General features: G+C 40.4%; 1 protein-coding gene across 2 annotated transcripts; it reads right to left on the reverse strand.

Annotated features, from left to right (window-relative positions):
* Positions 1–944: 944 nt before the first annotated feature.
* Positions 945–23331, reverse strand: PALB2 (partner and localizer of BRCA2). Of its 2 annotated transcripts, none has more exons than XM_063430521.1 (14): positions 23265–23331; positions 20896–20970; positions 20283–20342; positions 19148–19247; positions 11344–12879; positions 9049–10391; positions 8111–8200; positions 6399–6563; positions 5103–5188; positions 4315–4476; positions 3300–3416; positions 1998–2085; positions 1764–1894; positions 945–1235 (listed from the first exon to the last, which is right to left on the reverse strand). In XM_063430521.1, exons 2-14 carry the CDS (start codon positions 20941–20943, stop codon positions 953–955), a joined length of 4209 nt encoding a protein of 1402 aa, XP_063286591.1. In that variant the 5' UTR covers positions 20944–20970; positions 23265–23331; the 3' UTR covers positions 945–952. The 2 variants fall into 2 exon arrangements, with proteins under 2 accessions (XP_063286591.1, XP_063286590.1); XM_063430520.1 differs by having other exon boundaries at positions 8111–8203.
* Positions 23332–23352: the final 21 nt, after the last annotated feature.

Below are 23352 nucleotides of genomic sequence, written 5' to 3' on the forward strand. Positions count from 1 at the left end.
TGTCACTGTTTGGGTAGATCAAGAAATTCACTCCTTTGGCACCAGTACCTGTTGCAAGCTTGCTTCTATGACATTCAAAATTAAGAGTTACTACTGTGCCTAGCCCGGTCAAATAAATTGTATTTATGAAGGTTTAACGTAAGAAGATTCAATGGTTTTGAATAAATGTGCGTATAATATTTGCTATATGAAATTTGTCCTTTTTGTCTACAATATGTATTGGCTGCCACACACACGGAGTACGTGGGTGAGGGATATACAATGGCGGGGGATCCCGATTCATGCGCAGCGACAGCTTTATTCATAACTGAAATAACTCAATCTCTGTGTTTATCCTGGAGTGAAGTGGAGGCTTCATTTTTGTAAGTTTCCTGTACAGCTATTGAAATTCACATTATTACGCAACCTGCCTGCTCTATTATAAACACTTCCTGTAAAGAGTCATCTAATGCTTACACTTCCTGTATTGTAAACTCTGTTTAATTTAGAATTTCTTATCTCCTGCTATGTTAATAGCTTGCTAGACCCTGCAGGAGCCTCCTGTGTGTGATCAAAGTTAAATTTACAGAGCAGGAAAACTTTTAAAGTAAGTTACATCTGATTAAAAGTGAAACCATTTTCTTTTCATGCTGGGTGTGTCAGTCACAACCAGGGGAGGTGTGGCTAGGGCTACATAAACAGAAACAAAAGTGATTTAACGCCCAAACGGCAGGGAATTGAGCAGTGGGACTGCAGAGACATGTAAAGTGATTTAACTCCTAAATGGCAGAGAATTGAGCAGTGAAACTACAGGTGCATGATCTATACACAAAAACAATATCATTAAGCTAAAGTTTGTTTAGGTGTAGCATTTTTACTGCATCTTGAAAACAATAATAATAAAAAAAAAAAAAACTTTAAATTATAAATATTTAATATTTGAAGGAAAAACATTGTTTGCAGACACTGTTATTTAGGAAAAAAGAACACTTGGAGACACAATGTCCCATATCGCCAATTCTTCGCTCATTCTTGTCTGGCTGGATTCTGTTAATGAATACACACATATGGTTCCATTGTTTTGTGCAGTCAGTACAGATGAAGAGGAGTGGGCCCATCGCACCAAGCACCAGCGCGTGCCTGGAGCAGGAGGAAGCAGAGCCGAGCACTGACGGATGGATAATTCCCAGAGTGCAATGCTTCCACAAGTCAACACCGCTACTGCCTTTTGATTTTTCACATTTCCTTCCAGATACCTACATTTAAAGCAAAACATTTATAAAACTATAATTCCACCTGTAAACATTTGTATCGGCTCTCTACCACAACTTGCTGCTGAATTTAAGGATTTCAGAAGAATTATCTGCTACGTAAGCCTACTGCGGACAAGAGACACTTGCTGTCTTTATAGTAGGAGGATGCCCACTTACATATCAGTTAGCTAAACCTGCAAGAGAGATTTCCAATTGGGCACTATACCAGAGGGGCAAGCGTTTTAAATAAATCTATTGTGCGCAAGATGTGTGGATGGATAGTTCATGGTTTATATTTTATTAATTTCCTTTAAAGAATTGAGATAATACCGATACCAGGATTCTGATGAATGCAAAGCAAAATGGTTTTCTTACAAATAATAATATTACATTTTGGAGACTTTTAATTATTTTTTTAAAAACTTGAATAACCTGCCATCTTGAAGTGTGTTGTTAACATGCATGATTTGTCAGCCAAACTTCGCTGTATGTTTACCACTGACATAGATTGTTGATGATTCATGTCATTACCTGCTAGCGTGATCTTCTGGTAGTGTGTACTGCATGACATTGACACACTTGGCTCCTTTGGGATTAGCTGCAATCAGTCTGAATATGCATTCGCTGCTGTAAGGACTGACAAGGACTAAGAACACGAGACCCTGGTACATAAAAGCAGAAAACATTTGTCATAGCTGCTGTGGGAATGTTAAACGTCATTAAACACACTCAAACACTACAAGGAGTCAGGAGAAGCCCACTTACAGACTCGGAGGATGCACTCAAACAGGTGCAATCGCTGCAGAGTTCACCCACATTAATGTTACTCAGCAGCTGTCCAGTGATAGAATTCCTGGAAACCAGAAAATGAAAGCTTACTGCAAGAACACACAGATGGTTCAAAACAGTGGCATGCCAACGGTTAGCTTTTTAAAAAAAAAAAAATCTTTATTTTGTTTGTGCATAGGATTAACAATAACTATATTGCATTTTACACCACAACAGCGCTTTTGTTTTTGTTTAAAAAAAAAAAAAAAAAAAAAAAAAAAAAGAAACGGTTAGCTTTTAATGGTCATAAAGGATAAAAATATTTTTTTTTTACAAAACCTCCACCTTTAGTACATGACACAATGCTTCAGCCATATACATCAGGTGATAGTTGTTCTTTAAGGCTGGGAAAGCATCATGGGAGTTGTAGTTTCTCAAAGACTGGGTTTGGGGGTGCCACTATTTACTAGTAAGCCAACAACAACTTCAATCTCTGTTGCAATGTAATCACTGGAACAGATTGCTTTAGGGTCTACATGTTGAGATGACATGTTTAACTCACATTAGGAATGATGGCAAGAGATTTGTCTAACCCAGGCACTGAAAGTTTAGGGGGGCTTTTTTTTTTTTTTTTTAAATAACATACTTCAACCAACACTATTTGTGCTCACTCTGCTTATAGCATGCGCTTACCCAGAATTCACCTTAACCCCCCCTTCTGATTGGCTGATCATATTCTTTTAAACCCAAGTAACGTTATATATTTGATCCAGGGGATAGAATGGGGTTTACACGACGGCGCATAAATGTTCACAAAATAATACATTTTATGGCATAATAATTAAAGCACCCACTTCTTTAATCATTCTTGAGCAATTTTTTTCTTATTTTTTTTACATTTGTTCACCAGGACAGCATTGCGTACACTCCAAGTATTTTTAGTTTACATCACATTCCAAAAACAGTCCATTAATATTTGTCAAAACTGAGCAAGGTAAAACTAATTTGCTGGTAAACTGAAAGGATGTTTGGCCTACACGGTCTCTTTAATTTCCTGACTTTATTAACCAGCTTATTCGGGAATGAATTCTGTAATTTACTGGAAATACTCACTAAACTATGAATTCTGCAGAGGTTTCAGCTCATATACACACTAACATATTCAGACTGGCTTCTAAAGAAGTCTGAGATTGGGGAGTACAATTCCCAGAATTCTCTGAGTGGCACTTGCTGGCAGAGAGATCCATTGTCATCTCGGTGATAGAATATATTCAGGACTCTGCTCTGCACAGGACTTACCAGATAACCATGTTATTGTTCGCAGTAGACCCAATCAAGGCATCCTTCTGTCCGTCTAGTTCACAAAATGCCAGGATACTCTCTTTAGGGGGCATCAGTGACTGGGATCTCACGGAGCTGTAGAACACGGACAGAGAAAGAGTGATGGCCAACTTGGGCACGAAGAATTATCGGTGACATGACAGATACAAGATCTCAAGGAATTCAGTACAGAAAATTACATTTTCAGTGGAAATAGATTAGGACAAGCCGTGGAGGTGGGCAGAAATAGTATGTGCACCATCATCTTAAAAAAAAAACATTCTACCCCTACTTGCCAAATTGTGCCCTAAACTAGCAGTACTATGTACACCCTAGCATGCCCGAAGGCACCCCCTACAGCACGAAAGTAAACACAACCACCACCTCCGATGGACCAGATATCCAGAACTCAGAACCAGAGAATCCTCAAAACTACCCCCACGCAAACTCAGATACCCTCACAATCTCAAAAATCATATTCTAGACTTCAATAGCGTGATGTACCCTTAAAGACCCAGGACAACACTCAAAGCACTCCAGGCACACGCACACAAATACATTTAGTTTTCCATGACTTACCTCTCCTTGACCCTCCTCCCCCTCCCCCCCTCTCCTTACCTTTTCCCCCTCCACATGAAATAACTTACTGTATAGGCTGGGATATAACATCCTTAAACTCAAATCTGGCATATACTAAACTTCTGTTAGACAAAATGAATGTATGTATTCAATAAATGCAAGGGTGTCGTTTTACATACACTTAGACCAACTCATGTTTTTATTTGTGTGCCATAGGAGTATTATTATTCTTATTAGCATTTACAAAGCGCCAACAAATTCCACAGCGCTGTACAATGGGGAGTATGAAAGCCAAAATATGCTGCAGACTGTCATAACATTTAATATTACTGCACTTTGAAGTTAAAAAAAAAGGCTTAATGGACTGATAATATTAACATAGTGAAAGCATAAGACTCTAGCAAAATCTCCTCACCTCCCATTTGTTGAAAGTTGCAGAATTTCAACCACTTGATTGGACCCCAGGCTGCTACAGATGGCAATTCGGCGCTGAGATAAGCCCATCGCTATTTTAGTATGCCCACGTTTTACTATTTGCTGCTCCCAATTCAGGCTTCCAGGGCAAGAGAACAACAACCTGTGCAAATTCAGACAATGGTTTAACGACATAACAGAAAACATTTCACAATTATAAACCTTACAAGAAGAGCCATCAGCCTTCTTATCCAAAAGTAAATGTCAGCTTTTCTGGCAAGAAAGAAGATTTTAGTTTTCTGTTTTCGTCTTAGGAAAATGTACCTTACCAATAGGATTACTAATGCTGTTTTGCATTTCCACATACCACCTACGTGGAAGTGGGTACATCAGTTAAAAGAAAGCTGCAAGAAATCAGTTAGTACAAGGACAGAAGAATAGATGAGAATATGTAAAGAATAAGAAGTGAATTCTCTCAAATATAACCAAATTAACTGGAAATCAATCTCAGTATTTCAGTAACAATCTGCAAACTGACTGGGAAACATAATCCAGTAAACAGAATTCTGCAGATTCTGTAAGTCTGTTTATATGAGTATTAATTATAAGAGCACTGTGATTGACAAGCTGGCTTGCAGGCAGAGCTGCAAGAAGCACAATTTCACAGCCTTACACGTCAGATTTTATTCATATTTTATAATGTCATATAAATCACATTTTAAGCAGCATTGATTCTGGACTGTGAGACCCTTTGGATAGAATTTGATTCATTCTAGCTTGTCTCCTTACCAAATTTCCCGAATTTCTGGGTTTCCCAGAGCAACACATACAATATTTTTCTCTCCTGGAAGAGGAAGTATCTGGATGACAGGCATCTACAAACAGAAAAGGCTGCATTAGTATTCAGCTCGTGAACACACACAAGACATCTCTAGAACAGCTCCTTGATGACCTATTAGAGATTATCGCTCAGTTAGAACATTGAGCATTTTTGGACCTTGACTGTTAGTGATTCTTAAAGACTGGTTTAAGAATCGTTGTTCTAGCATCTTCACCCCTCTCTGCAGAATCTACCTATATTACAGGATTTGGGGTTACCTCGAACTGTGCGCATGTGTCTAAATTAGAAGGATTTAACAAGGCAATTGTGACATTCTGGCCTTTTGGTGGGTCTTAAAGGGTCCACCAATGGAGCAGGATATTATAACTATCTTAATCAGATCATGGACTGTTGGCGATTGGTAAAGATCAGTTTAAGAAGTACTGCTTTGAGTAGTGTCTTTCAAACCTGGCATCAGAATCCACAATGTTGTCTCTCAACTACTTTTTATTTTAATTAGAAAACCACGTCACTGAGTAACTCACATGCCCAAAACTGGGATATCACGGCATAGTGGCCTTTCAGTGGATCGTACGAACGGGTCTTTGAAGTTCTAGTAAAATGTGTAATTACAGGGAGATAACTCTTAAAACTGAATATGAAAAGTCTCGGAAAATGGTACTAGGTGTTTTTCAGCCATAGCTGTACAACCACTGGAAGTTAGTAAAGGTAACAGCTACCAAACAAAATAAATATATAATTTATCTTTATGATACATTTACTGTTTTAGTAGCGGTTATAACAAGCATTGCAACGATGTAGAGAACATGCTGAGAAATTAAATATTATACATGCTATAATTTCACTTCCTCCTCTTCAAACATGGCTTCTTAAATCAAACCTCCCTAGTGCATCTTCTTATTCCCACAATGCATAGCGTGGCATCCCACACTAAGAACATATGGCGTGTGATGTGATGACGAGTATTCATAAAAGAACAATAACTCTACTTTTCCGTTGTGGATTCCTATTAAAAAACTGGTGTTATAAAAAAAAAATGCCCCAGCGTCACAAATGCATGTCAGAAAAAAGACGTCCTGTTGTAAATTAGAAACAGAAATGGACGTCACGATAGCAGCGTCTAAAATATCAATTCACAGAACAAAATGAGTTTCATGCTTCTGGCCTTCGCTACAGTCATCCATCATTAAGAAGTTGTAACACAGCTAGGAGTTAGCTGCACTGTGTTTCTATACTGCACATACCTCCATGAAATTCCATGTGTGAGCAGTCTCCCAGCTATCTTCACTTCGAGGTCTCCAGAGAATCACGCACGATTCACTAGCTGCTACGATGCAACAATCTGTACGATTCGGAAATTCCCACCAGCATGAGGACAGATCTACAGCACACGCTCCCCCACAGCCATCCTACAAATCAAACACATGGGACGTCTCTTAGATGAATATCAGAAGGAATCATTAGAAGGAATTGCCCGTTCAATATTTATCTATATTATTTTGTATAGTTAAAAACTAAGAGAGAAATAAAAATTAAAAAAGATAGGACTGAATCGGCCTCCGAGTGCCCACTGTGCCCCGGAATGCTCGGTTGGAGGGACCGAGTGAAGGTTTGGCATCCTATTTGGACTAATGCTACCATACCGCAACCAGCCCTGATACATAGGTTTGTTTGCCATCTACTACCCTGTGCTGCTATATTGGAGCATATCTGGGGGGATTTGTTTTTTTCCATTTTTCCCTTCTCCTACTCTTTTTTTATGCCCGGCCATGTTTGTCCAAGGCCCTTAGAGACACCGGTGCCCAGGGTGGTCTTCACATAGTCTTTCCCCTATTTTGGTCCTCTCTTTTTAAAGAATGGATCAGTTTACAATTATTATAATTTTTTATTCAAGGGCTCGGACCATCTCTGCACTTATTTTTTTAAAATAATGTCATGTATTATTTGTTATCTTTATATGACATTACCGATGTTACGCTGTTATATTGCAGCACTTGTCTATTTCTGTATATTGCTAATTTACATCCCATAAGCACGTGGGGTTTGTCAGTTTGACCTGGCCTATGGATTTTATTTATCACATTGCATTTCTCGTATATATGACCGCCATGGCCAATGCCATATTATATTACCAAGCTGTCTCACATACATGCTCAGGCCTTGCTTCCAAATGCCGCACTTAACGAACACGTCTTTTTTTTTTTTTATTTATTAAAAAATTTTTTTTACTGAGTCGATCTCCACTATTTGGCCATCATGCTATTCCTTTTGTGCACATACACGCCTTTGCTCACATACTACACGCTGTCACGCCACGAACTATGAGACTACAGATGTTGTTCTCTTGTACGGCCTTATGGTTTGTTTTTTTGGTCCTTAACTGTTTATCTACAATCTTTGTATTCTCTTACACACATTTTCTAATCTGCTACATTGCATTGTTATATAGTGTGGCATTGTATTGCTCTAGTGTCCTGTACATCACTATAGTATGCTACAATAAACTTTGAGTGATTTAAAAAAATAAAAAAAGAATAGAGGTGGGAGCATTTAAGTTAATAGGGACACTCCAAGCACCATAACCACTACAGTGCATATTGAAAATGGCTTTTTTTTTTGCTTTTTGCATGGTGACTTTTTTCTTAGTATTTAAAATTGTCTGTAAACAAAAGTTATTTACCAACACCAAATAATCTCGTAAAAAAAAAAAAAAAAGAACAAAAGAAAGAAAAAAAAAAAAACAACATAACTCGTGACGGTTACTTTCTGAAAAACCCACCAATACTGGTATTTAAATGCAGTGAGTGTGAAAGACTAAAATTGGCTTCAGCACACGGGTGTGAAATGGGTTTAACATCAAATAACCAAGCAACCCTGCATGTCAACTTTCTCAAGGCTGACAGGAGTAGCAGAATAAATATTTTATACCCTGTACATAGATCAGCGACTTACTAACCTGTATCTGTGACACCAGACGCAGGTGATCCCTCTCCCTCATCCCCTCTTCCACATCCGCAGTATTTTTTAACTGAGCTGCTTTTGCCAACTGCTAGGCAAAAAAGGGGCAGATTTTAAATTTGGCGTTATTTTAAACCAACAGGAAAGTAACACAGAAGGCTTCAACATTCAAGAGTTAAACAGCACAGATATAGATCCTCCCAATATAAAGCAGCGCCATTATAATCGTGTAATCGTCATACACTGCACATATAGCACACTACCTGAAAACTACACACAAAGTGGAAGCACACCTGTATAAAAGGTATGTATTTGTGTGCCGGTGAGGATGACCTTAGTTCCCCAGGAGTTGTGTGGTTTGTTTTTTTGTGATATAAGCGTTGTGTGTGTGTTGCGTTTACTGTATGTATAAACAGCATTCCTGTGTGCTGTATGTTATGCCAAGTCTCATGTTTATTATCTTTAAAGAGGGCTAAACATGGGTTCTCTCCTCCGATTCCTGTTACTCCTGAGTAATATGCGTTTTTTTCGGAGTTGCCCGTGCACTTAGCAAGTTATCGGATGGGTCTCTTCAGGCGAACACCCCGAAAGAGCGTAACACAAGCGTTACACTACAGAATTTCTGTGATTATTCAAATGGATAACTGCCACATCTCAGTAATTTTAGGTCGAGGGTGTAAGGATATTACTAAATTATGAAATATTACTTTTTTTTTTTTTTTTTTAGGTGTCATTTCATTGTACAATTTAATAAATAAAAAAAACACTACACCCTCTTGCTATATGTATGATTTTATGTTCTGTTAGTAATTTAAGTTAGAGTTATTTAGCACTAAAGTATTTTAATTGGTCTATTTCTGTATATTAAATGTAAACCCCTGTGAAAAACCACGTCACTAAAGGTCAGGAATCTAAGGGGTTAAACCAACTGTGCACCTGAGAAGAGTTTCCATCTGTGGTCCCAACAGGATATCCCAGGCTCTGCTTTCCACACAGCTCAGATTGTTGACATGTCTCTTCCAGCTCTGTGTGCGCACACCTCTCGCATTCACTGCCTGTCAAGGAGACTGTTGTGTTGCACTGCTTGACGTCAATTTCTGGAAAGAAATTCCCTTCACCTCCCGCTGACAGGCATTCATCACTGGCGACCCGTGCAGGTAAGGTCTCAGTGCTGACGACACTCTCCACGACTGGTTTGGAGCTACAGGAAACAAGAGGGGAATCCCTGCTTTGATGAGGGGGTGTGATAGCTGGGGTAGAACCCAACACTGGGAAGCCTGGTACAGAGGCCACCACCTCTATCCCATCAAAGTTCTCTTGAGGCATAGAACATACCGAAGATGAGAAAAGGGCACTGCGAGCGGTTTCCTTCACCTTAGCTAATCTTAACTCAGAGTTTAAGCTTGAGACACCATCAGACTCCAGGTCCAAGCTCGGATCTAGTGGAAGGCTTTCTAAAATTAAACTGGAAGCAACTTTGGTTTGAGTCTGCTCATGCATTTCTAGATCCTCGGCAGCAAATGAAGGGGTATCGGACGAACACAATGTTTCAGATGTGTATTGGGCATCTGAGATACGGCCAACTATGGTTTGCTCTAAGAGATTGACGTCTTGTTCCTTGCAGGTTTCTCCATGACTGGCAGCATCCAAATTAGTCTTACTAAGTGACTGGGTAAGAGGAAAAGGGTCATTTTTAAACTTCGTATCTTTTTTTTCTTTGGGTTTTTGGTCAGGGAGAGTGATTGACAGATCAAACAAATTCAACAGATCAGGAGTGAGGCTCTGTTGAGATGACAGTGGGTCCCCCTTTGAGGACTCACTAGAGGCCAGCTCATTTCTAGATGTTCTCATGTTACTATTCAACAAATTTGACAGATCAGGAGTGAGGCTCAGTTCAGATGGCATTGTGTTATTCCGTAAGGACTCAGTGGAAACTTGCCCAAGTCTAGCTGAACATTCCAAACCCCTTAACTGGTCCTCACTTAAAAGTTTAAAATCATCCTCTGGGTCATCAGAATACAGTTTCATAGTCTCTAGCTCGACAGGTGAGCATTCACTAGGTGGTGCTAGTGTGCTTTTCTTTCCATTGAGCCCAAGACCTGTCCTTTTGGCTTCCTTGTTTAGTTTTGGAACACACAGTTCCCAATGGCTAACAGTGTTTAGCTTTTTGAGTTTCAGGTCACCAAATTCTTCATCAGGTAAATGGAAATCTCTTATGTCTAAACAAATCGGCAGATCTTTTATGCTGATCCAGGTGCTTAGAGAATAGAAGGTAGAGCCTGTAAAACAAATAGTTATATGTAAAATGTACAGGTTTTAAGACCTTTTTTTAAAAAATATTTAATTAATTAGTCTTAAAATTAATCCATGCTACAGGTGTCTATTTTACATAAGAGAATGACAACCGGTAGTCTTGATGAGGTGAGACAGAGGCTGGATTAGTGATCTATTAAAAGGCAGGCTTTATTTCAACATCAATAATCAAAAGTAGTATTTTTAGTTGAGGATTACAGACAAACACAATGTAACCTTTTTAATTTGATGATAAAACCCAGGTCAGATTCACCTAGAGGCACGATTTCATTTACTGGGTGCTTACGTGTGCCCCAATAATTTATTTGAAATGGACAAAGGGTTGATTTAAAGTGGGGTGTTCAAAGCGGTGACCCCAAGATTTCCTATAACTACACCTCCGATAATGCTCTGTCAGTGGAAAAAGCTGGAGAGAACTTATGGAATTATCTCCCCGTATGATTTATAGGTTATTAAATAGTTTTGTACCCAAAAGAGCACACAAACCGTACTAGAATTTAGCAAAAAAACGGAAGCGTTATATTTTTATAGGTGCGCTTACCCAAACACTAGGGAGTTATTTACTACACAGTGAATTGCTGAGAGCCAACAAGGGAGCAGCAAAATGGAGGCCCAGATAGCGAATTAGAAAATTCGCCAGTTTTCATCTTTCACCTAAATTTTAGTTTTTCTTGTCCAGCATATTAGACCAATATTCGATCTTTAAAATCCCAGTATGACAGAAACAGGCTGTTTATTCAAGTTAGAAACGTTTTGAATTTAAATTTTTTGGCCAAAGTAGCTGAAATGAAGACAGTTTCACTAGGATAATTTTTCCATTTTGACTTGTTTGGCCTTAAATAGAAATTTTCCCTGGAGAATTCTGGACAATTCCCAGTTCAGTGAATAACTATTAGCGGCTTGTTGGTTAAGGCTCACCTGCACATTTAGGGTCTTGTTTTAATGCTTTGTGGATGGATAGGTTGCTTTCAAAGCTTTCCAGGTCATTCTGCATAGGCTCACCATGAAAACTAGCAGAGTTCCGTGGTCGTAACGTGTACATGCTTTGTCCAGCTGGCAGTGTTTGGTCCTCATCTGGATTGGATCCTTCTGTAACCCTCAAATTTCCTGCTTCAGTGGTAGAACACACAGGGTTGACCTGTGGATCTGTTCCCGTCAGGGCTCGGCCCTCACAGTTCTCTTTCTCACTTTGCGATCCGCTTGTAATGCCAGCAAATTCAAGCTGGACAGAGAGGTCCTTAAGATCAGGAGAAGCTGCCAAAGGCTGCATTTTAATGGGTGAACTACTCCCTTTACATTTTCTCCTCCTGCCACGGGATCTACCTGTGGATGGGTGACTTAGAGGTGTCCGTGATGTTCTGCTGGCAACAGATCCATGTTCTATAAGACCTTGAGGTGACGGAGACATTAGGGAGCAATCCTGTGCCATGTTGCCTTTCTCCTGCTTTGCTCTCCCTCTCGAAGCTCTCCTGCCGGTGCCAAGTTGGCTATGGATCACTGCGTCTAGGTCCACTTTCCTCTGACAGCTGGACATACGCCGCGTTGTTCTTACATAATACTCCACGGGGAATAAAAGCCCCTCTACAAGAGTGCAAGAACTGAGTGGGCTACTCTGCTCACCCGTTAAACTGGACTCTTTTTGGGCCACATTGTCTACCTGAAGAGGCTTCTGTTCGACTGAATCTTGTAGTGCATTGTGTGTAGTGTTACGCTCGCCAGCATTATTAAAGGCTCTGCTGGCAGCTTCCTCCATGGGACATTTCATGATAGAACCAGATTGTCTTTTTTGCCCTTCTTTGGTGTTCTGTTTACTCCCCCTGGGTTTCTCTGCAGTGTCTATGGTTGATATACCCTCCACATCTGTAGAAAGTAAAAATGTGCGTTTTGTGTGATCACCAGGATGGTGGCATTCACCTATAGAATTACCTCTGGCAATCAATGTGTTGGGAACAGGGTCAGTTTTATTTACATTAGTGGTACCTGCAGGTTTCCGATTCTCGGCACAGTCACTAGGTAAGGGATGGCTTGCTGCAGCCCCAGCTCCATCTACCTTTAAACTAATATTGTGTGAATCAGTTTGCTTTATACACACAGGTGATGCTGGGTTATACAAGCTCGGCACCTCATGCCGTAGCCGTCCCGACTCACTCAAAGAACTGCTGCGCAGACAAATACTTGTTTGTGAAGATTCTACAAAATAGTCTCGATTCTTTGATCTATTTAACTTCAGTCGGCTTCTCGGAATCTGATCCCGGTTGCCCTGATTCTTGGGTGTAAAAGGATTTCCTTGCCCAACGAGCGCTCTTTTGAAATCCTGAGGGGAGCTGGCTCCTGCACAATGTATTTCGGGATCCGCATTAAATGTAACATAGGACTCTCTCGCTTTGTCAGCTTGGTAACTTCTTTGGGGCTCGATGACATCTCCTAGGGTGCTGGCCGAAAAGCATGGTGGTTCTGTGGCATAAAAATGAAACACATGATCAACAAATGGAAAACGAGAGCCACAAAACTGAAAACGAAGGAATATGATGATTACCAGACACTTAGAAAACCAATGTCAGACAGACACCCCTTGTATGTAGTGGTAGCAGTATGGACTACAATATCCAGACAAGAACACAGCTTGAGAGACACAAAGTGTGAAAAGACAAACCCTTAAAGGACCACTCTAGTGCCAGGAAAACATACTCGTTTTCCTGGCACTAGAGTGCCCTGAGGGTGCCCCCACCCTCAGGGACCCACTCCTGCCGGGCTCTGGGGGGAGGAAGGGGTTAAACTTACCTCTTTTTCCAGGGCCGGGCGGGGAGCTTTCCTCCTCCTCTCCATCTTGATCGCGACGTCATCGGCTGAATGCGCATGCGCGGCAGGAGCCGCGCTCGCATTCAGCCGGTCGCATAGGAAAGCATTTACAATGCTTTCCTATGGACGCTTGCGTGCTCTCACTGTGATTTTCACAGTGAGAAGCACGCAAGCGCCTCTAGTGGCTGTCAATGAGACAGCCACTAGAGATTTTGGAGGCTGGATTAACCCTCAGTATAAACATAGCAGTTTCTCTGAAACTGCTATGTTTATAAAAAAAAAAGGGTTAATCCTAGAGGGACCAGGCACCCAGACCACTTCATTAAGCTGAAGTGGTCTGGGTGCCTAGAGTGGTCCTTTAACCCCTTAAGGACCAAACTTCTGGAATAAAAGGGAATCATGACATGTCACACATGTCATGTGTCCTTAAGGGGTTAAGGCATTCCCAATTTCTAATGCATTATAGAATCTATGCATTCAAACATACAGAAAAAAACCGAAAGAAAACTAAAATTGCACCACTTAGAAGAAGAAGAATAATAAGAAAAAAAATATGTTCCGGTATTTGCAACCTCTGCCATTGTGCTCTGTCTAAACCAGGAAGTAACTGACACCACTGTCAGCAATCCTAGACATCTGACTGTTTTCAATCAGATTGCTGAATATAACCTGTAAACTTCCAATCATCAGAAAACATGAATGGAACTACTGCATGAGCTGAGAGCAACACAGCTCCAAAGGCAGATATAACAAGAGGGAAATTTACAAAACCATGTGAATGTGACGGTTTTAGTTAGTGGGTACTGTTGTCCAATGAGCAAGTACAGGTACTTTACTGAGCATGGAAGGGTGAGGGGGCCATGTGTTTTCAGCTGTGTCTTATTTGCGTGGAGGAGGAGCTTACAGTGAGGGAAAAAAGTATTTGATCCCCTGCTGATTTTGAACGTTTGTCCACTGACAAAGAAATGATCAGTCTATAATGGTAGGTGTGTTTTAACAGTGTGAGACAGAATAACAAACAAAAAAATCCAGAAAAATGCATTTCCAAAAAGTTATAAATTGATTTGAATGTCAATGAGTGAAATAAGTATTTGACTCCTTCGACTTAGTACTTGGTGGCAAAACCCTTGTTGGCAATCACAGAGGTCAGACGTTTCTTGTAGTTGGCCACCAGGTTTGCACACATCTCAGGAGGAATTTTGGCCCACTCCTCTTTGCAGATCCTCTCCAAGTCATTAAGGTTTTTCAAGGCTGGCGTTTAGGTCCTGGAGTGGCCTACTCGAACCTTCAGCTCCCTCCACAGATTGTTTTATAGTATTATGGTCTGGAGACCGGCTAGGCCACTTCAGGACCTTAATGTGCTTCTCCTTGAGCTACTCCTTTGTTGCCTTAGCTGTGTGTTTTGGGTCATTGTCATGCTGGAATACCCATCCACGACCCATTTTTTTTTTTTTTTAATTCTTTATTTTATTGTGCATGTATTAGACATATAACATCTACGCCAGCAATGCCATAATAGCTTATGCCAGAGTTTACATATTCATAGAAAGACAGTTGTATGGCATGAATTGACAGTGCACATTTTTTAAATTTAAGAAGATTGGACAGTAGTGTAGTGTAAGTCATAGCGTGCTTGGCTGTAGGAGCTTGTCCACTGATTAGGTTAGGCAGTGTCCTAGACACTTGTGAGTCATGTAATGTTTAAAATTAAAACAAGCGTATGAGATAGGAGTAAGAGACGTCTAGTGCCATGAGAGGTAATATGGTTAGATATGTCATATCCACAATTGTATGAACAATACAGAGTGGAAACTGCGTAGAGGTATAGCAGTCAGCATGAGCAGGGTACATGTGCATTTCTATACGCAGGCAACCACGAGTACTAACATGTGGTAGGTGGTCTAAGAAGTAGCGAACCGCATTTTTATAAGTAAGGAGATTAGTGTCACAGGCTCTGGAGTCAAGAAGGAGTGAAATAACTATATATTAAAAGTAACAAGAGATTTAACACATGTTGTCAGTTCCCTTATTTTTTTTTTCTAATCTTCATTTTTCCTCAATCCACATTATGGTTCCAATATTTGTTCATAAAGCATATATTGTCATAAGGCATACATTGAACAGCTCATTTAGAGAATAGATCATACATCACAAGAGGGCTCTAAGCTGCGTTGCGTTGCATGTGTGTATTTCTGTGAATTGAGTTGTTTGTTTGTTTTGGTGTGTAAGCCTGTCGGGGTGTTGCTTGAGTGGGGTGGCCACAGGGCTGTGGGTCGTAGTAGTAGTACGGATGGTAGGCATTCCCGTGGCCAGGTATATGCCCCTTCCCTCAGAGAGTGTTCGTGCGAAGTGCATCTTTTAGGGTTAGGGAAGGGATGGGGAGGAGAGTGTCTGTAGTGATGTCCGTAGGTGTCTGGACGGTCTTGTAAGTGAAGGTATGTCGTGTGTGTATAGTGATGTCCCGAACAGTTCACCGTGAACTGTTCGCCGGCGAACATAGCGTGTTTGTGGCGAACGCGGCGGGCGAACATATGCGATGTTCGGTCCGCCCCCTATTCGTCATCATTGAGTAAACTTTGACCCTGTACCTCACAGTCAGCAGACACAGTCCAGCCAATCAGAAGCAGACCCTCCCACCTCCATGACGAATAGGGGGCAGACCAAACATCGCATATGTTCGCCCGCCGCGTTCGCCACGAACAAGCTATGTTCGGCTAACTGTTCGGGACATCACTACGTGTGTATGTGCGCTTAGTGAGGTTGGGCCTACAGTGTAGTTCCTGGACTGAACGGCAGTGTATTAATATTGCTCCGCTCTGTGCCCCCTCTAGTCCGAGACGCCTGCAGAAGACTGAGTGGGTGGGAGTGTGGTAGAGGTGAATAGTGTAACCATAAAATCATAACAACGAAGGTTAAACAATCATAAGAAGTGTGAGGCCATCTAAGTGTCCTGATGTCTGCAGGTTTGGTGGGGAAAAACAACTGGGAAAGTCCCCAGCTCAGTGGGGATCTTGGGTAGGGGCTCAGCATCTGCCGGGGCTTGATAACCCCTCAGTCAGGTCACAGTTTCAGCAGATGTAGTGGGTCTCGCCGCTCGGGGTATAAACTCCCTAATTGAGGCTAAGTTCACCTGTGACAGGTTCCCTCCTTCCGAGGTGTTACATAGCGGTATTTTCATTGACCGCAGGTGGTCCTCCAACTCCTGGTAGGTTTCTGCTCCGAGTGTTTTTTATTGGACCGTTATAAGGACAGTGCGGGAGGGGCCCCATCGGTATGGTACCTCATTTGCGCATAGCTGCTGGAGTAGTAGTTTCAGGGACTAGCGCCACAGAAGTGTGTTCCTGGAGAGGTCTGGGAAGAGGTGCAGTGAGGCGCCCTCAAAGGCAATGGGCGTCTTCCCCCTCACCGCGGCTTGCACTAGGGCCCTATCCTGTAGGGAACGGAAGCGGAATATGAGGTCCGGTGCCGTGACTGCCGGTGCGTTGGTTGGCTTGGGGAGGCGGAACATACCGTCCAGTTTCAGGATTTTAGCTTGTTTCAGGGGTAGGTGGGCCGCCAAGAATCTCCTGATAAAGTGTGGTAAGTCCTGCAGTCCCACCGTTTCCGGCACCCCCCTGAGTTTCAAGTTGTATCTTCGCCTCTGATCTTCCTGGGCGTCCAGCTTGCAATCAATCTGCAGCCTGTGCTGGTCCAGGGCAGCCAGACCCCTCTCCACCACGATAAGCCGGCTCTCATGTGTGTTTTGAGTGGTCTCGAGTTGGGCCACTTTAGTAGTCGCGTGTTCAACGGCTTTTCTGAGGGGGGCCAAGTCTCCCACCAAGTTTGAGCGGAGTTCCGCTAGCATCATCTTGAGTTGCGCTGCAGTGACCGGATCCCGGCCTGTTGCGGCCTCCATTGGGGTATGGCCCTTCTGTGCGGCCTGGGTAGTTCTTTCCATCGGGGCTATAGCCATATCTTCCGAGGAGTATGAGGAGCCGTCGTCTGCCAGCGCCATTTTGTCCCATGCGGCCCTCTGTGAGCTCCGGAATAGATCCCCGATGTCCCGGCCCGGCGGGCTCCTGTCAGGCTTGGGTTTTTTATTTTTGCGGCCCATCCTCGGTCTAGTGTTCAGGGAGTTGGATTTTGTGAGGTTGGACGATCCCTTGTCTGCAATTTTAGCCGTTTTTAGGCAGTTTCGAGCGGAGCACAGCGAGCTTGTGACCGCCCAGGTTCACCGCTAGGCTCCGCCCCCCCACCACGACCCATTTTTAATGCCCTGGCTGAGGGAAGGAGGTTCTCACCCAAGATTTGACGGTCCATGGCCCCGTCCGTCGTCCCTTTAATGCAGTGCAATTGTCCTGTCCCCTTAGCAGAAAAACACTCCCAAAGCAAAATGTTTCCACCTCCATGTTTGACGGTGGGGATGGTGTTCTTGGGGTCATAGGCAGCATTCCTCCTCCTCCAAACGCGGCGAGTTGAGTTGATGCCAAAGAGCTCGACTTTGTTCTCATCTAACCACAACACTTTCACCCAGTACTCCTCTGAATCATTCAGACGTTCATTGGTAAACTTCAGACGGGCCTGTACTTGTGCTTTCTTGAGCAGGGGGGCCTTGCAGGCACTGCAGGATTTTAGTCCTTCACGGCGTAGTGTATTGCCAATTGTTTTCTTGGTGACTATGGTCCCAGCTGCCTTGAGATCATTAACAAAATCCTCCCGTGCAGTTCTGGGCTGATTCCTCACCTTTCTTATAATCATTGAGACTCCACGAGGTGAGATCTTGCATGGAGCACCAGACCGAGGGAGACTGACAGTTATTTTGTGTTTCTTCCATTTGCGAATAATCGCACAAACTGTTGTCACCTTCTCACCAAGCTGGTCTTGTAGCCCATTACAGCCTTGTGTAGGTCTACAATCTTGTCCCTGACATCCTTGGACAGCTCTTTGGTCTTGGCCATGGTGGAGAGTTTGGTATCTGATTGATTGCTTCTGTGGACAGGTGTCTTTTACCCAGGTAACGAGCTGAGATTAGGAGCACTACCTTTAAGAGAGTGCTCTTAATCTCAGCTCGCTACCTGGATAAAAGACACCTGGGAGCCAGAAATCTTGCTGATTTGCACGTCAATGAGCATGTTCACTCATTGACATGCAAATCAATTTATAACTTTGACATGCAAATTTTTTTCTGGATTATTTTTTGTTAATTTGTCTCTCACTGTTAAAATACACCTACCATTAAAATTATATACTGATCATTTCTTTGTCGGGTGGGCAAACGTTCAAAATCAGCAGGGGATCAAATACTTTTTCCCCTCACTGTATTACTGTAGTTACAAAAAGCTAGGAAAAGAAAGACAGGAAGAGGTGGACCAACTTACACCATAACCTATACAAGGAGTAGGTCATGATGACCGGACGCTTAATAGATCACCATTAATCTTATCTGTATCGGTATTAATATTAATGGGATTTATTTTCCTTGCGCAAACATAATATCTTGTTATATAAACATGTACTGTGTCACACGCCTCGAGTACACAATGGTAATTATTTGATTTAGTACAGCATCTGCTATTAATGTTAATAATTCTAGAAAAGGCACATATTAACACAGACATATCCGCATGCATAAATAAAATAACTAAATTAACTGATGACCAGGGGTGGGTTTGCCATATTCTCAGCAGGTTCGCTTCAGGAAATATAAGTTTGAACATGATGGCTTTCAATAAAATGGCTTTTGTCCTAAAAGTATTCCCCATTTAAATTATTATGTAATGCAAAATATAAATATACTCCAACCGCGACTGTCTCTTTAAGTAAAAACTATTTGCTATCAATTCGACTTGCTCAACGTGTAGGTTAAATGTTGTGTCACTATGACACGATGAGTTCCGCTAACACACACAGAATGAAGGAATGGGGACGTTCTCCCGGGACACACCTGATGTAAGCGTTTCTTTACGGTCTTGTCTTCGTGAACGATTCTGCTCCTCTATAGTCTTCTTCACATGAGCTTTGACTCTCTCGGCTCTTTGCGATCTCTGTGTAAGAGAAATAAGATGAAACTTTTAAAGTTTGAACAGTTGTAGCAATTGCCTCTCTGTCTATAGATAAATAGGTCAATGCTGATGATCTAAATATTATATATAAAGAAAACTCTGATATTTGAAGCCCACAATCAGGAAAATGTTAGAGATTAGGAAGAAAAAAAAGAAAAAAATTAAAATAGGCCAATAAGTTAGGTAATTAAACACAAACCGTACAAAAGGCACACTCAGTGCCCAGGCAATGCCATTTCCATACTAGCCCACATATGAGATGAAAATCCAATTAAATACATTAATAAAGTACTGACTTTGCCAACAAGAACAGATCATTAAGGCAAATTGAGTGTAATACTCAATTTGCAGACTCAAAGTAAATACTGCTAGTCATTGTATAGATTGTCCAGCACATATCAGATTGGATGTGAGCTAAGATGGATAGGGTACAATATCTTCAAATACTTTGTGCACCATGCAAAAAAAATTAAGAATTTGGGTATATATCATAATATATCCCTACTGCGGCAATTATATAATTAGAGTTCTTAACGCTAGGCAACAGTATAGACAAGAGACTAATAGAAAATGCAGACTTATTTGGCAACGTGTGAATTGGCAGGATTCTAAGTGTATTTCAACTTTTGGGCATAAAAAGCCAAATTGGAAAAAATTCTCTAAGCGAGCTATTTTCGGTTAGCTATTGTGGTACAAAATGTGAAATTTACTTTGAATTGCAAACGATTCACAGTTTGGAGAATAAAACTGATAACCATAAATTGAATTTGCTAATCTGCTAGAAATGTGGTTATCATCACATATACATCAAATTATAATTTCAACGAAAGTCATGATATGGAATATTCCGTATCACATGTACATGTTAAAGCTCAGTGATCACAACATTTTCTAAACAGGAGCAGAATGGATTTGTGTCCAGGTCATATTGAGAATACACCCAATAACACATTTTATAACAGAACGTCATACTAGTTATTATAAAACCTTATATATTTCACAGAACCTTATGCTCACCTGCAAGCGATTAAACGTCTTCTTGTATTCTTTCTTCAACAAAGCAAGTTTTTCCTTTAGCTGTAGAAAGTTAGAAAAATAGAAAAGATTAGAATTCACAGGTCTTTGTGTGATTATCATTTCAAAATCGGATTCAAATCTTGAAATTAGGTTTTTCAATTATCCACATTCCTGTAATTAGTGAAAAGCACAAATAATGTGAAATTGGACAAAATTCAATATACACACACAAAATGGAATTTAAAGGAGAGACAACAGATACACTTTAATAAAAAAAACACCTCATCGTAGTATTAATGAGAAGATTGCATTTGCAAACATCTGTCAGGAAATATCAATATCCTACACTGCTAGCCAAACCTAAAAGCTTTGAGCCACTAAAAGCCATGGAATACTCATCAGGGGAAAATGTCTACTTCCAAGTCTATACATTTTAGAGCAGGGGTCCTCAAACTGCGGCCCTCCAGATGTTGCTGAACTACAACTCCCATGATTCTTTGAATTACGTAGATAGCCAGAGAATCATGGGAGTTGTAGTTCAGCAACACTTGGGGGGCCGGCGTTTGAGGACCCCTGTTTTAGAGCATCATTTTTGCTTGATGCAAATACTCACCTTTACTTTTTCTTTTACAGTAAGGCATTTATCTTCAGAATCTTCCATGACCAAATTCTATTAGCTAGTGTCATACTGTAAGAGAGAAAAAGGAAACACACAGTTAAAGATATATTCTCTGGAAATTACTTATCCGGGAGGGGGGGGGGGCATATTTTCCCTAATATGTGGTATTGGCTTGTTTATCTTTGACTTAATGCTAGTTGTATTGTTTTTTTCTGATTTCCTTTACCTCTTGTCCTTGGCTTGCGTATGTCACCATTCTCTTGTCATCTACTAAAGCAGGGATGTCGAACATGCGGCCCCCCAGATGTTGCTGAACTACAACTCCCATGATTCTTTCAATGAAACAGATAGCCAGGGAATCATGGGAGTTGTAGTTCAGCAACATCTGGGGGGCCGCATGTTTGACTCAAGCCTTTAGAGTCTCTTTGAAAAAGCTCTATAATAACCCAACAAATGTAAGATTTTGGATTTTCTTAACTAATATATGGTCTTTGACACCAGATCGTTCTCAACGGCTTCATTTCATGGATATCCACAATACAATTCTCCCCTGACCAACATATCAAACCGTCTTCCCTTCCACCTTTCAAGATGTCCTCTAAGGTTTTGCTCTTGGGGTTTAATTATATCCCTCTTCAAAGCTTGTTTTGGCATCCTTAAAACATCAAATGGTTTCCTAACTTTTTTTTACAACCGACTTTTCCTTTTCTACACCTCCTGGTTGTCCTACTGATACCCCCCTACTCCCCCCCCCCGCCACCCCCCATATCCCCTACTAAGCAAGCACACATGTTCTCCTCTGTTATAATATATCCCTCAGTTTGGTCACCTTCCCTTCTAAATGATAACTTAGTCTGTCCATTTCTCAGGCGGTATATTAGAATATTATGAGGGAGCGGATTTGAGTTTTCTGTCTTGACTAGGGTCAAATATCTTTTTATATGCCTTCCCGACACCCAACTGACTCTAGTGAAACCTATACTAGACATATTATACATACTGAATGACACAATACTATATTAACTTATATACATATTGAATCACAGCAATATATATATATATAGTGCTATATGTGAGCAGTTGACATAAGACATCACACATTGTTTAACATATTATACATACTAGAGTCTAGACCATTGCTTATTATATATTATTCACTATATATATTATAAATAAGTGTGTCTGGCGCGTCAAATAATTGTGCAATTAAAAATGTGTAGTTATCACAACCAATACAAAAGTGCTTCCCCAACACGTAACACAATAAGATGCAAAATAAAATATACAGTATACTAGCTGTGAATCCTTATGTGAGCGATAAAACGATTTTAATAATACCAACAAATGGAATAATCTTGATGTCACATACGAAGTGTGAAAAACCTATAAGGAGAGATACACAACCATAGCGTGACCTGTATACAGAACTATCCAATAGGATGGAATGGAATCTCACTCACATGATCCAGAGCGACAGCAACATCAAGGTTATTCCATTTGTTGGTATTATTAAAATATTTTTATCGCTCACATAAGGATTCACAACTAGTATATAGATTTTGTTTTGCGATATATATACACTCACACATTATAGCCTCTAGATATCATACACACTATATGTTGACATTACACATTGTATATTATTATATATATATATATTATACTCTCTATATAGTATACACACTATATGTAAACAGATGACATTACACATTGTTTATTTTATATATTATACTATCACTATATATATATATATATATATATATATATATATAATATATAATAATATAGTGTATATATAATATAATAATATACAATGTGTAATATCAACATATAGTGTGTATTATATATATATATTTCAAGATCTTGAAAAAGACTCTGAGGGGTCGAAACGTCTATTTTGTTCACAGACGTACTGAAGTTTTTTTAATTCTATTAAACCATCTACCGTACTAGTTTATTCAAGACCTGTGAGTGCACCCCTGACTTTATTTATTTATATTTTGAACGCAGGTAGCACCAAGGCAAGATACATTTCTTTGTATTAGTAAGGAGAGTTCCAAGCTATTACATATTGTGTGTGTATATATATATATATATATATATATATATATATATATACACACACACTATGTATTGACATTACACATTGTATATTATATTATTATTATTATCAGATATATATATTATATATATACACTAGTCTATATGGTGACATTACACATTGTATATTATATTATTATATTATATATACTATATGGTGACATTACACATTGTATATTATATTATTATTATTATATATACTATATGGTGACATTACACATTGTATATTATTAATTATTATATATACTATATGGTGACATTACACATTGCTGCTCAGATCTCAGATCGCCAGGGCTCTCCAGCTTGTCTTCCCCTCCAACCAACACCGACCACGCCCCCAACACGGTCACA

The sequence above is a fragment of the Pelobates fuscus genome, chromosome 8 (genome assembly GCF_036172605.1).
Source record: "Pelobates fuscus isolate aPelFus1 chromosome 8, aPelFus1.pri, whole genome shotgun sequence".
NCBI classification, from domain to species: domain Eukaryota; kingdom Metazoa; phylum Chordata; class Amphibia; order Anura; family Pelobatidae; genus Pelobates; species Pelobates fuscus.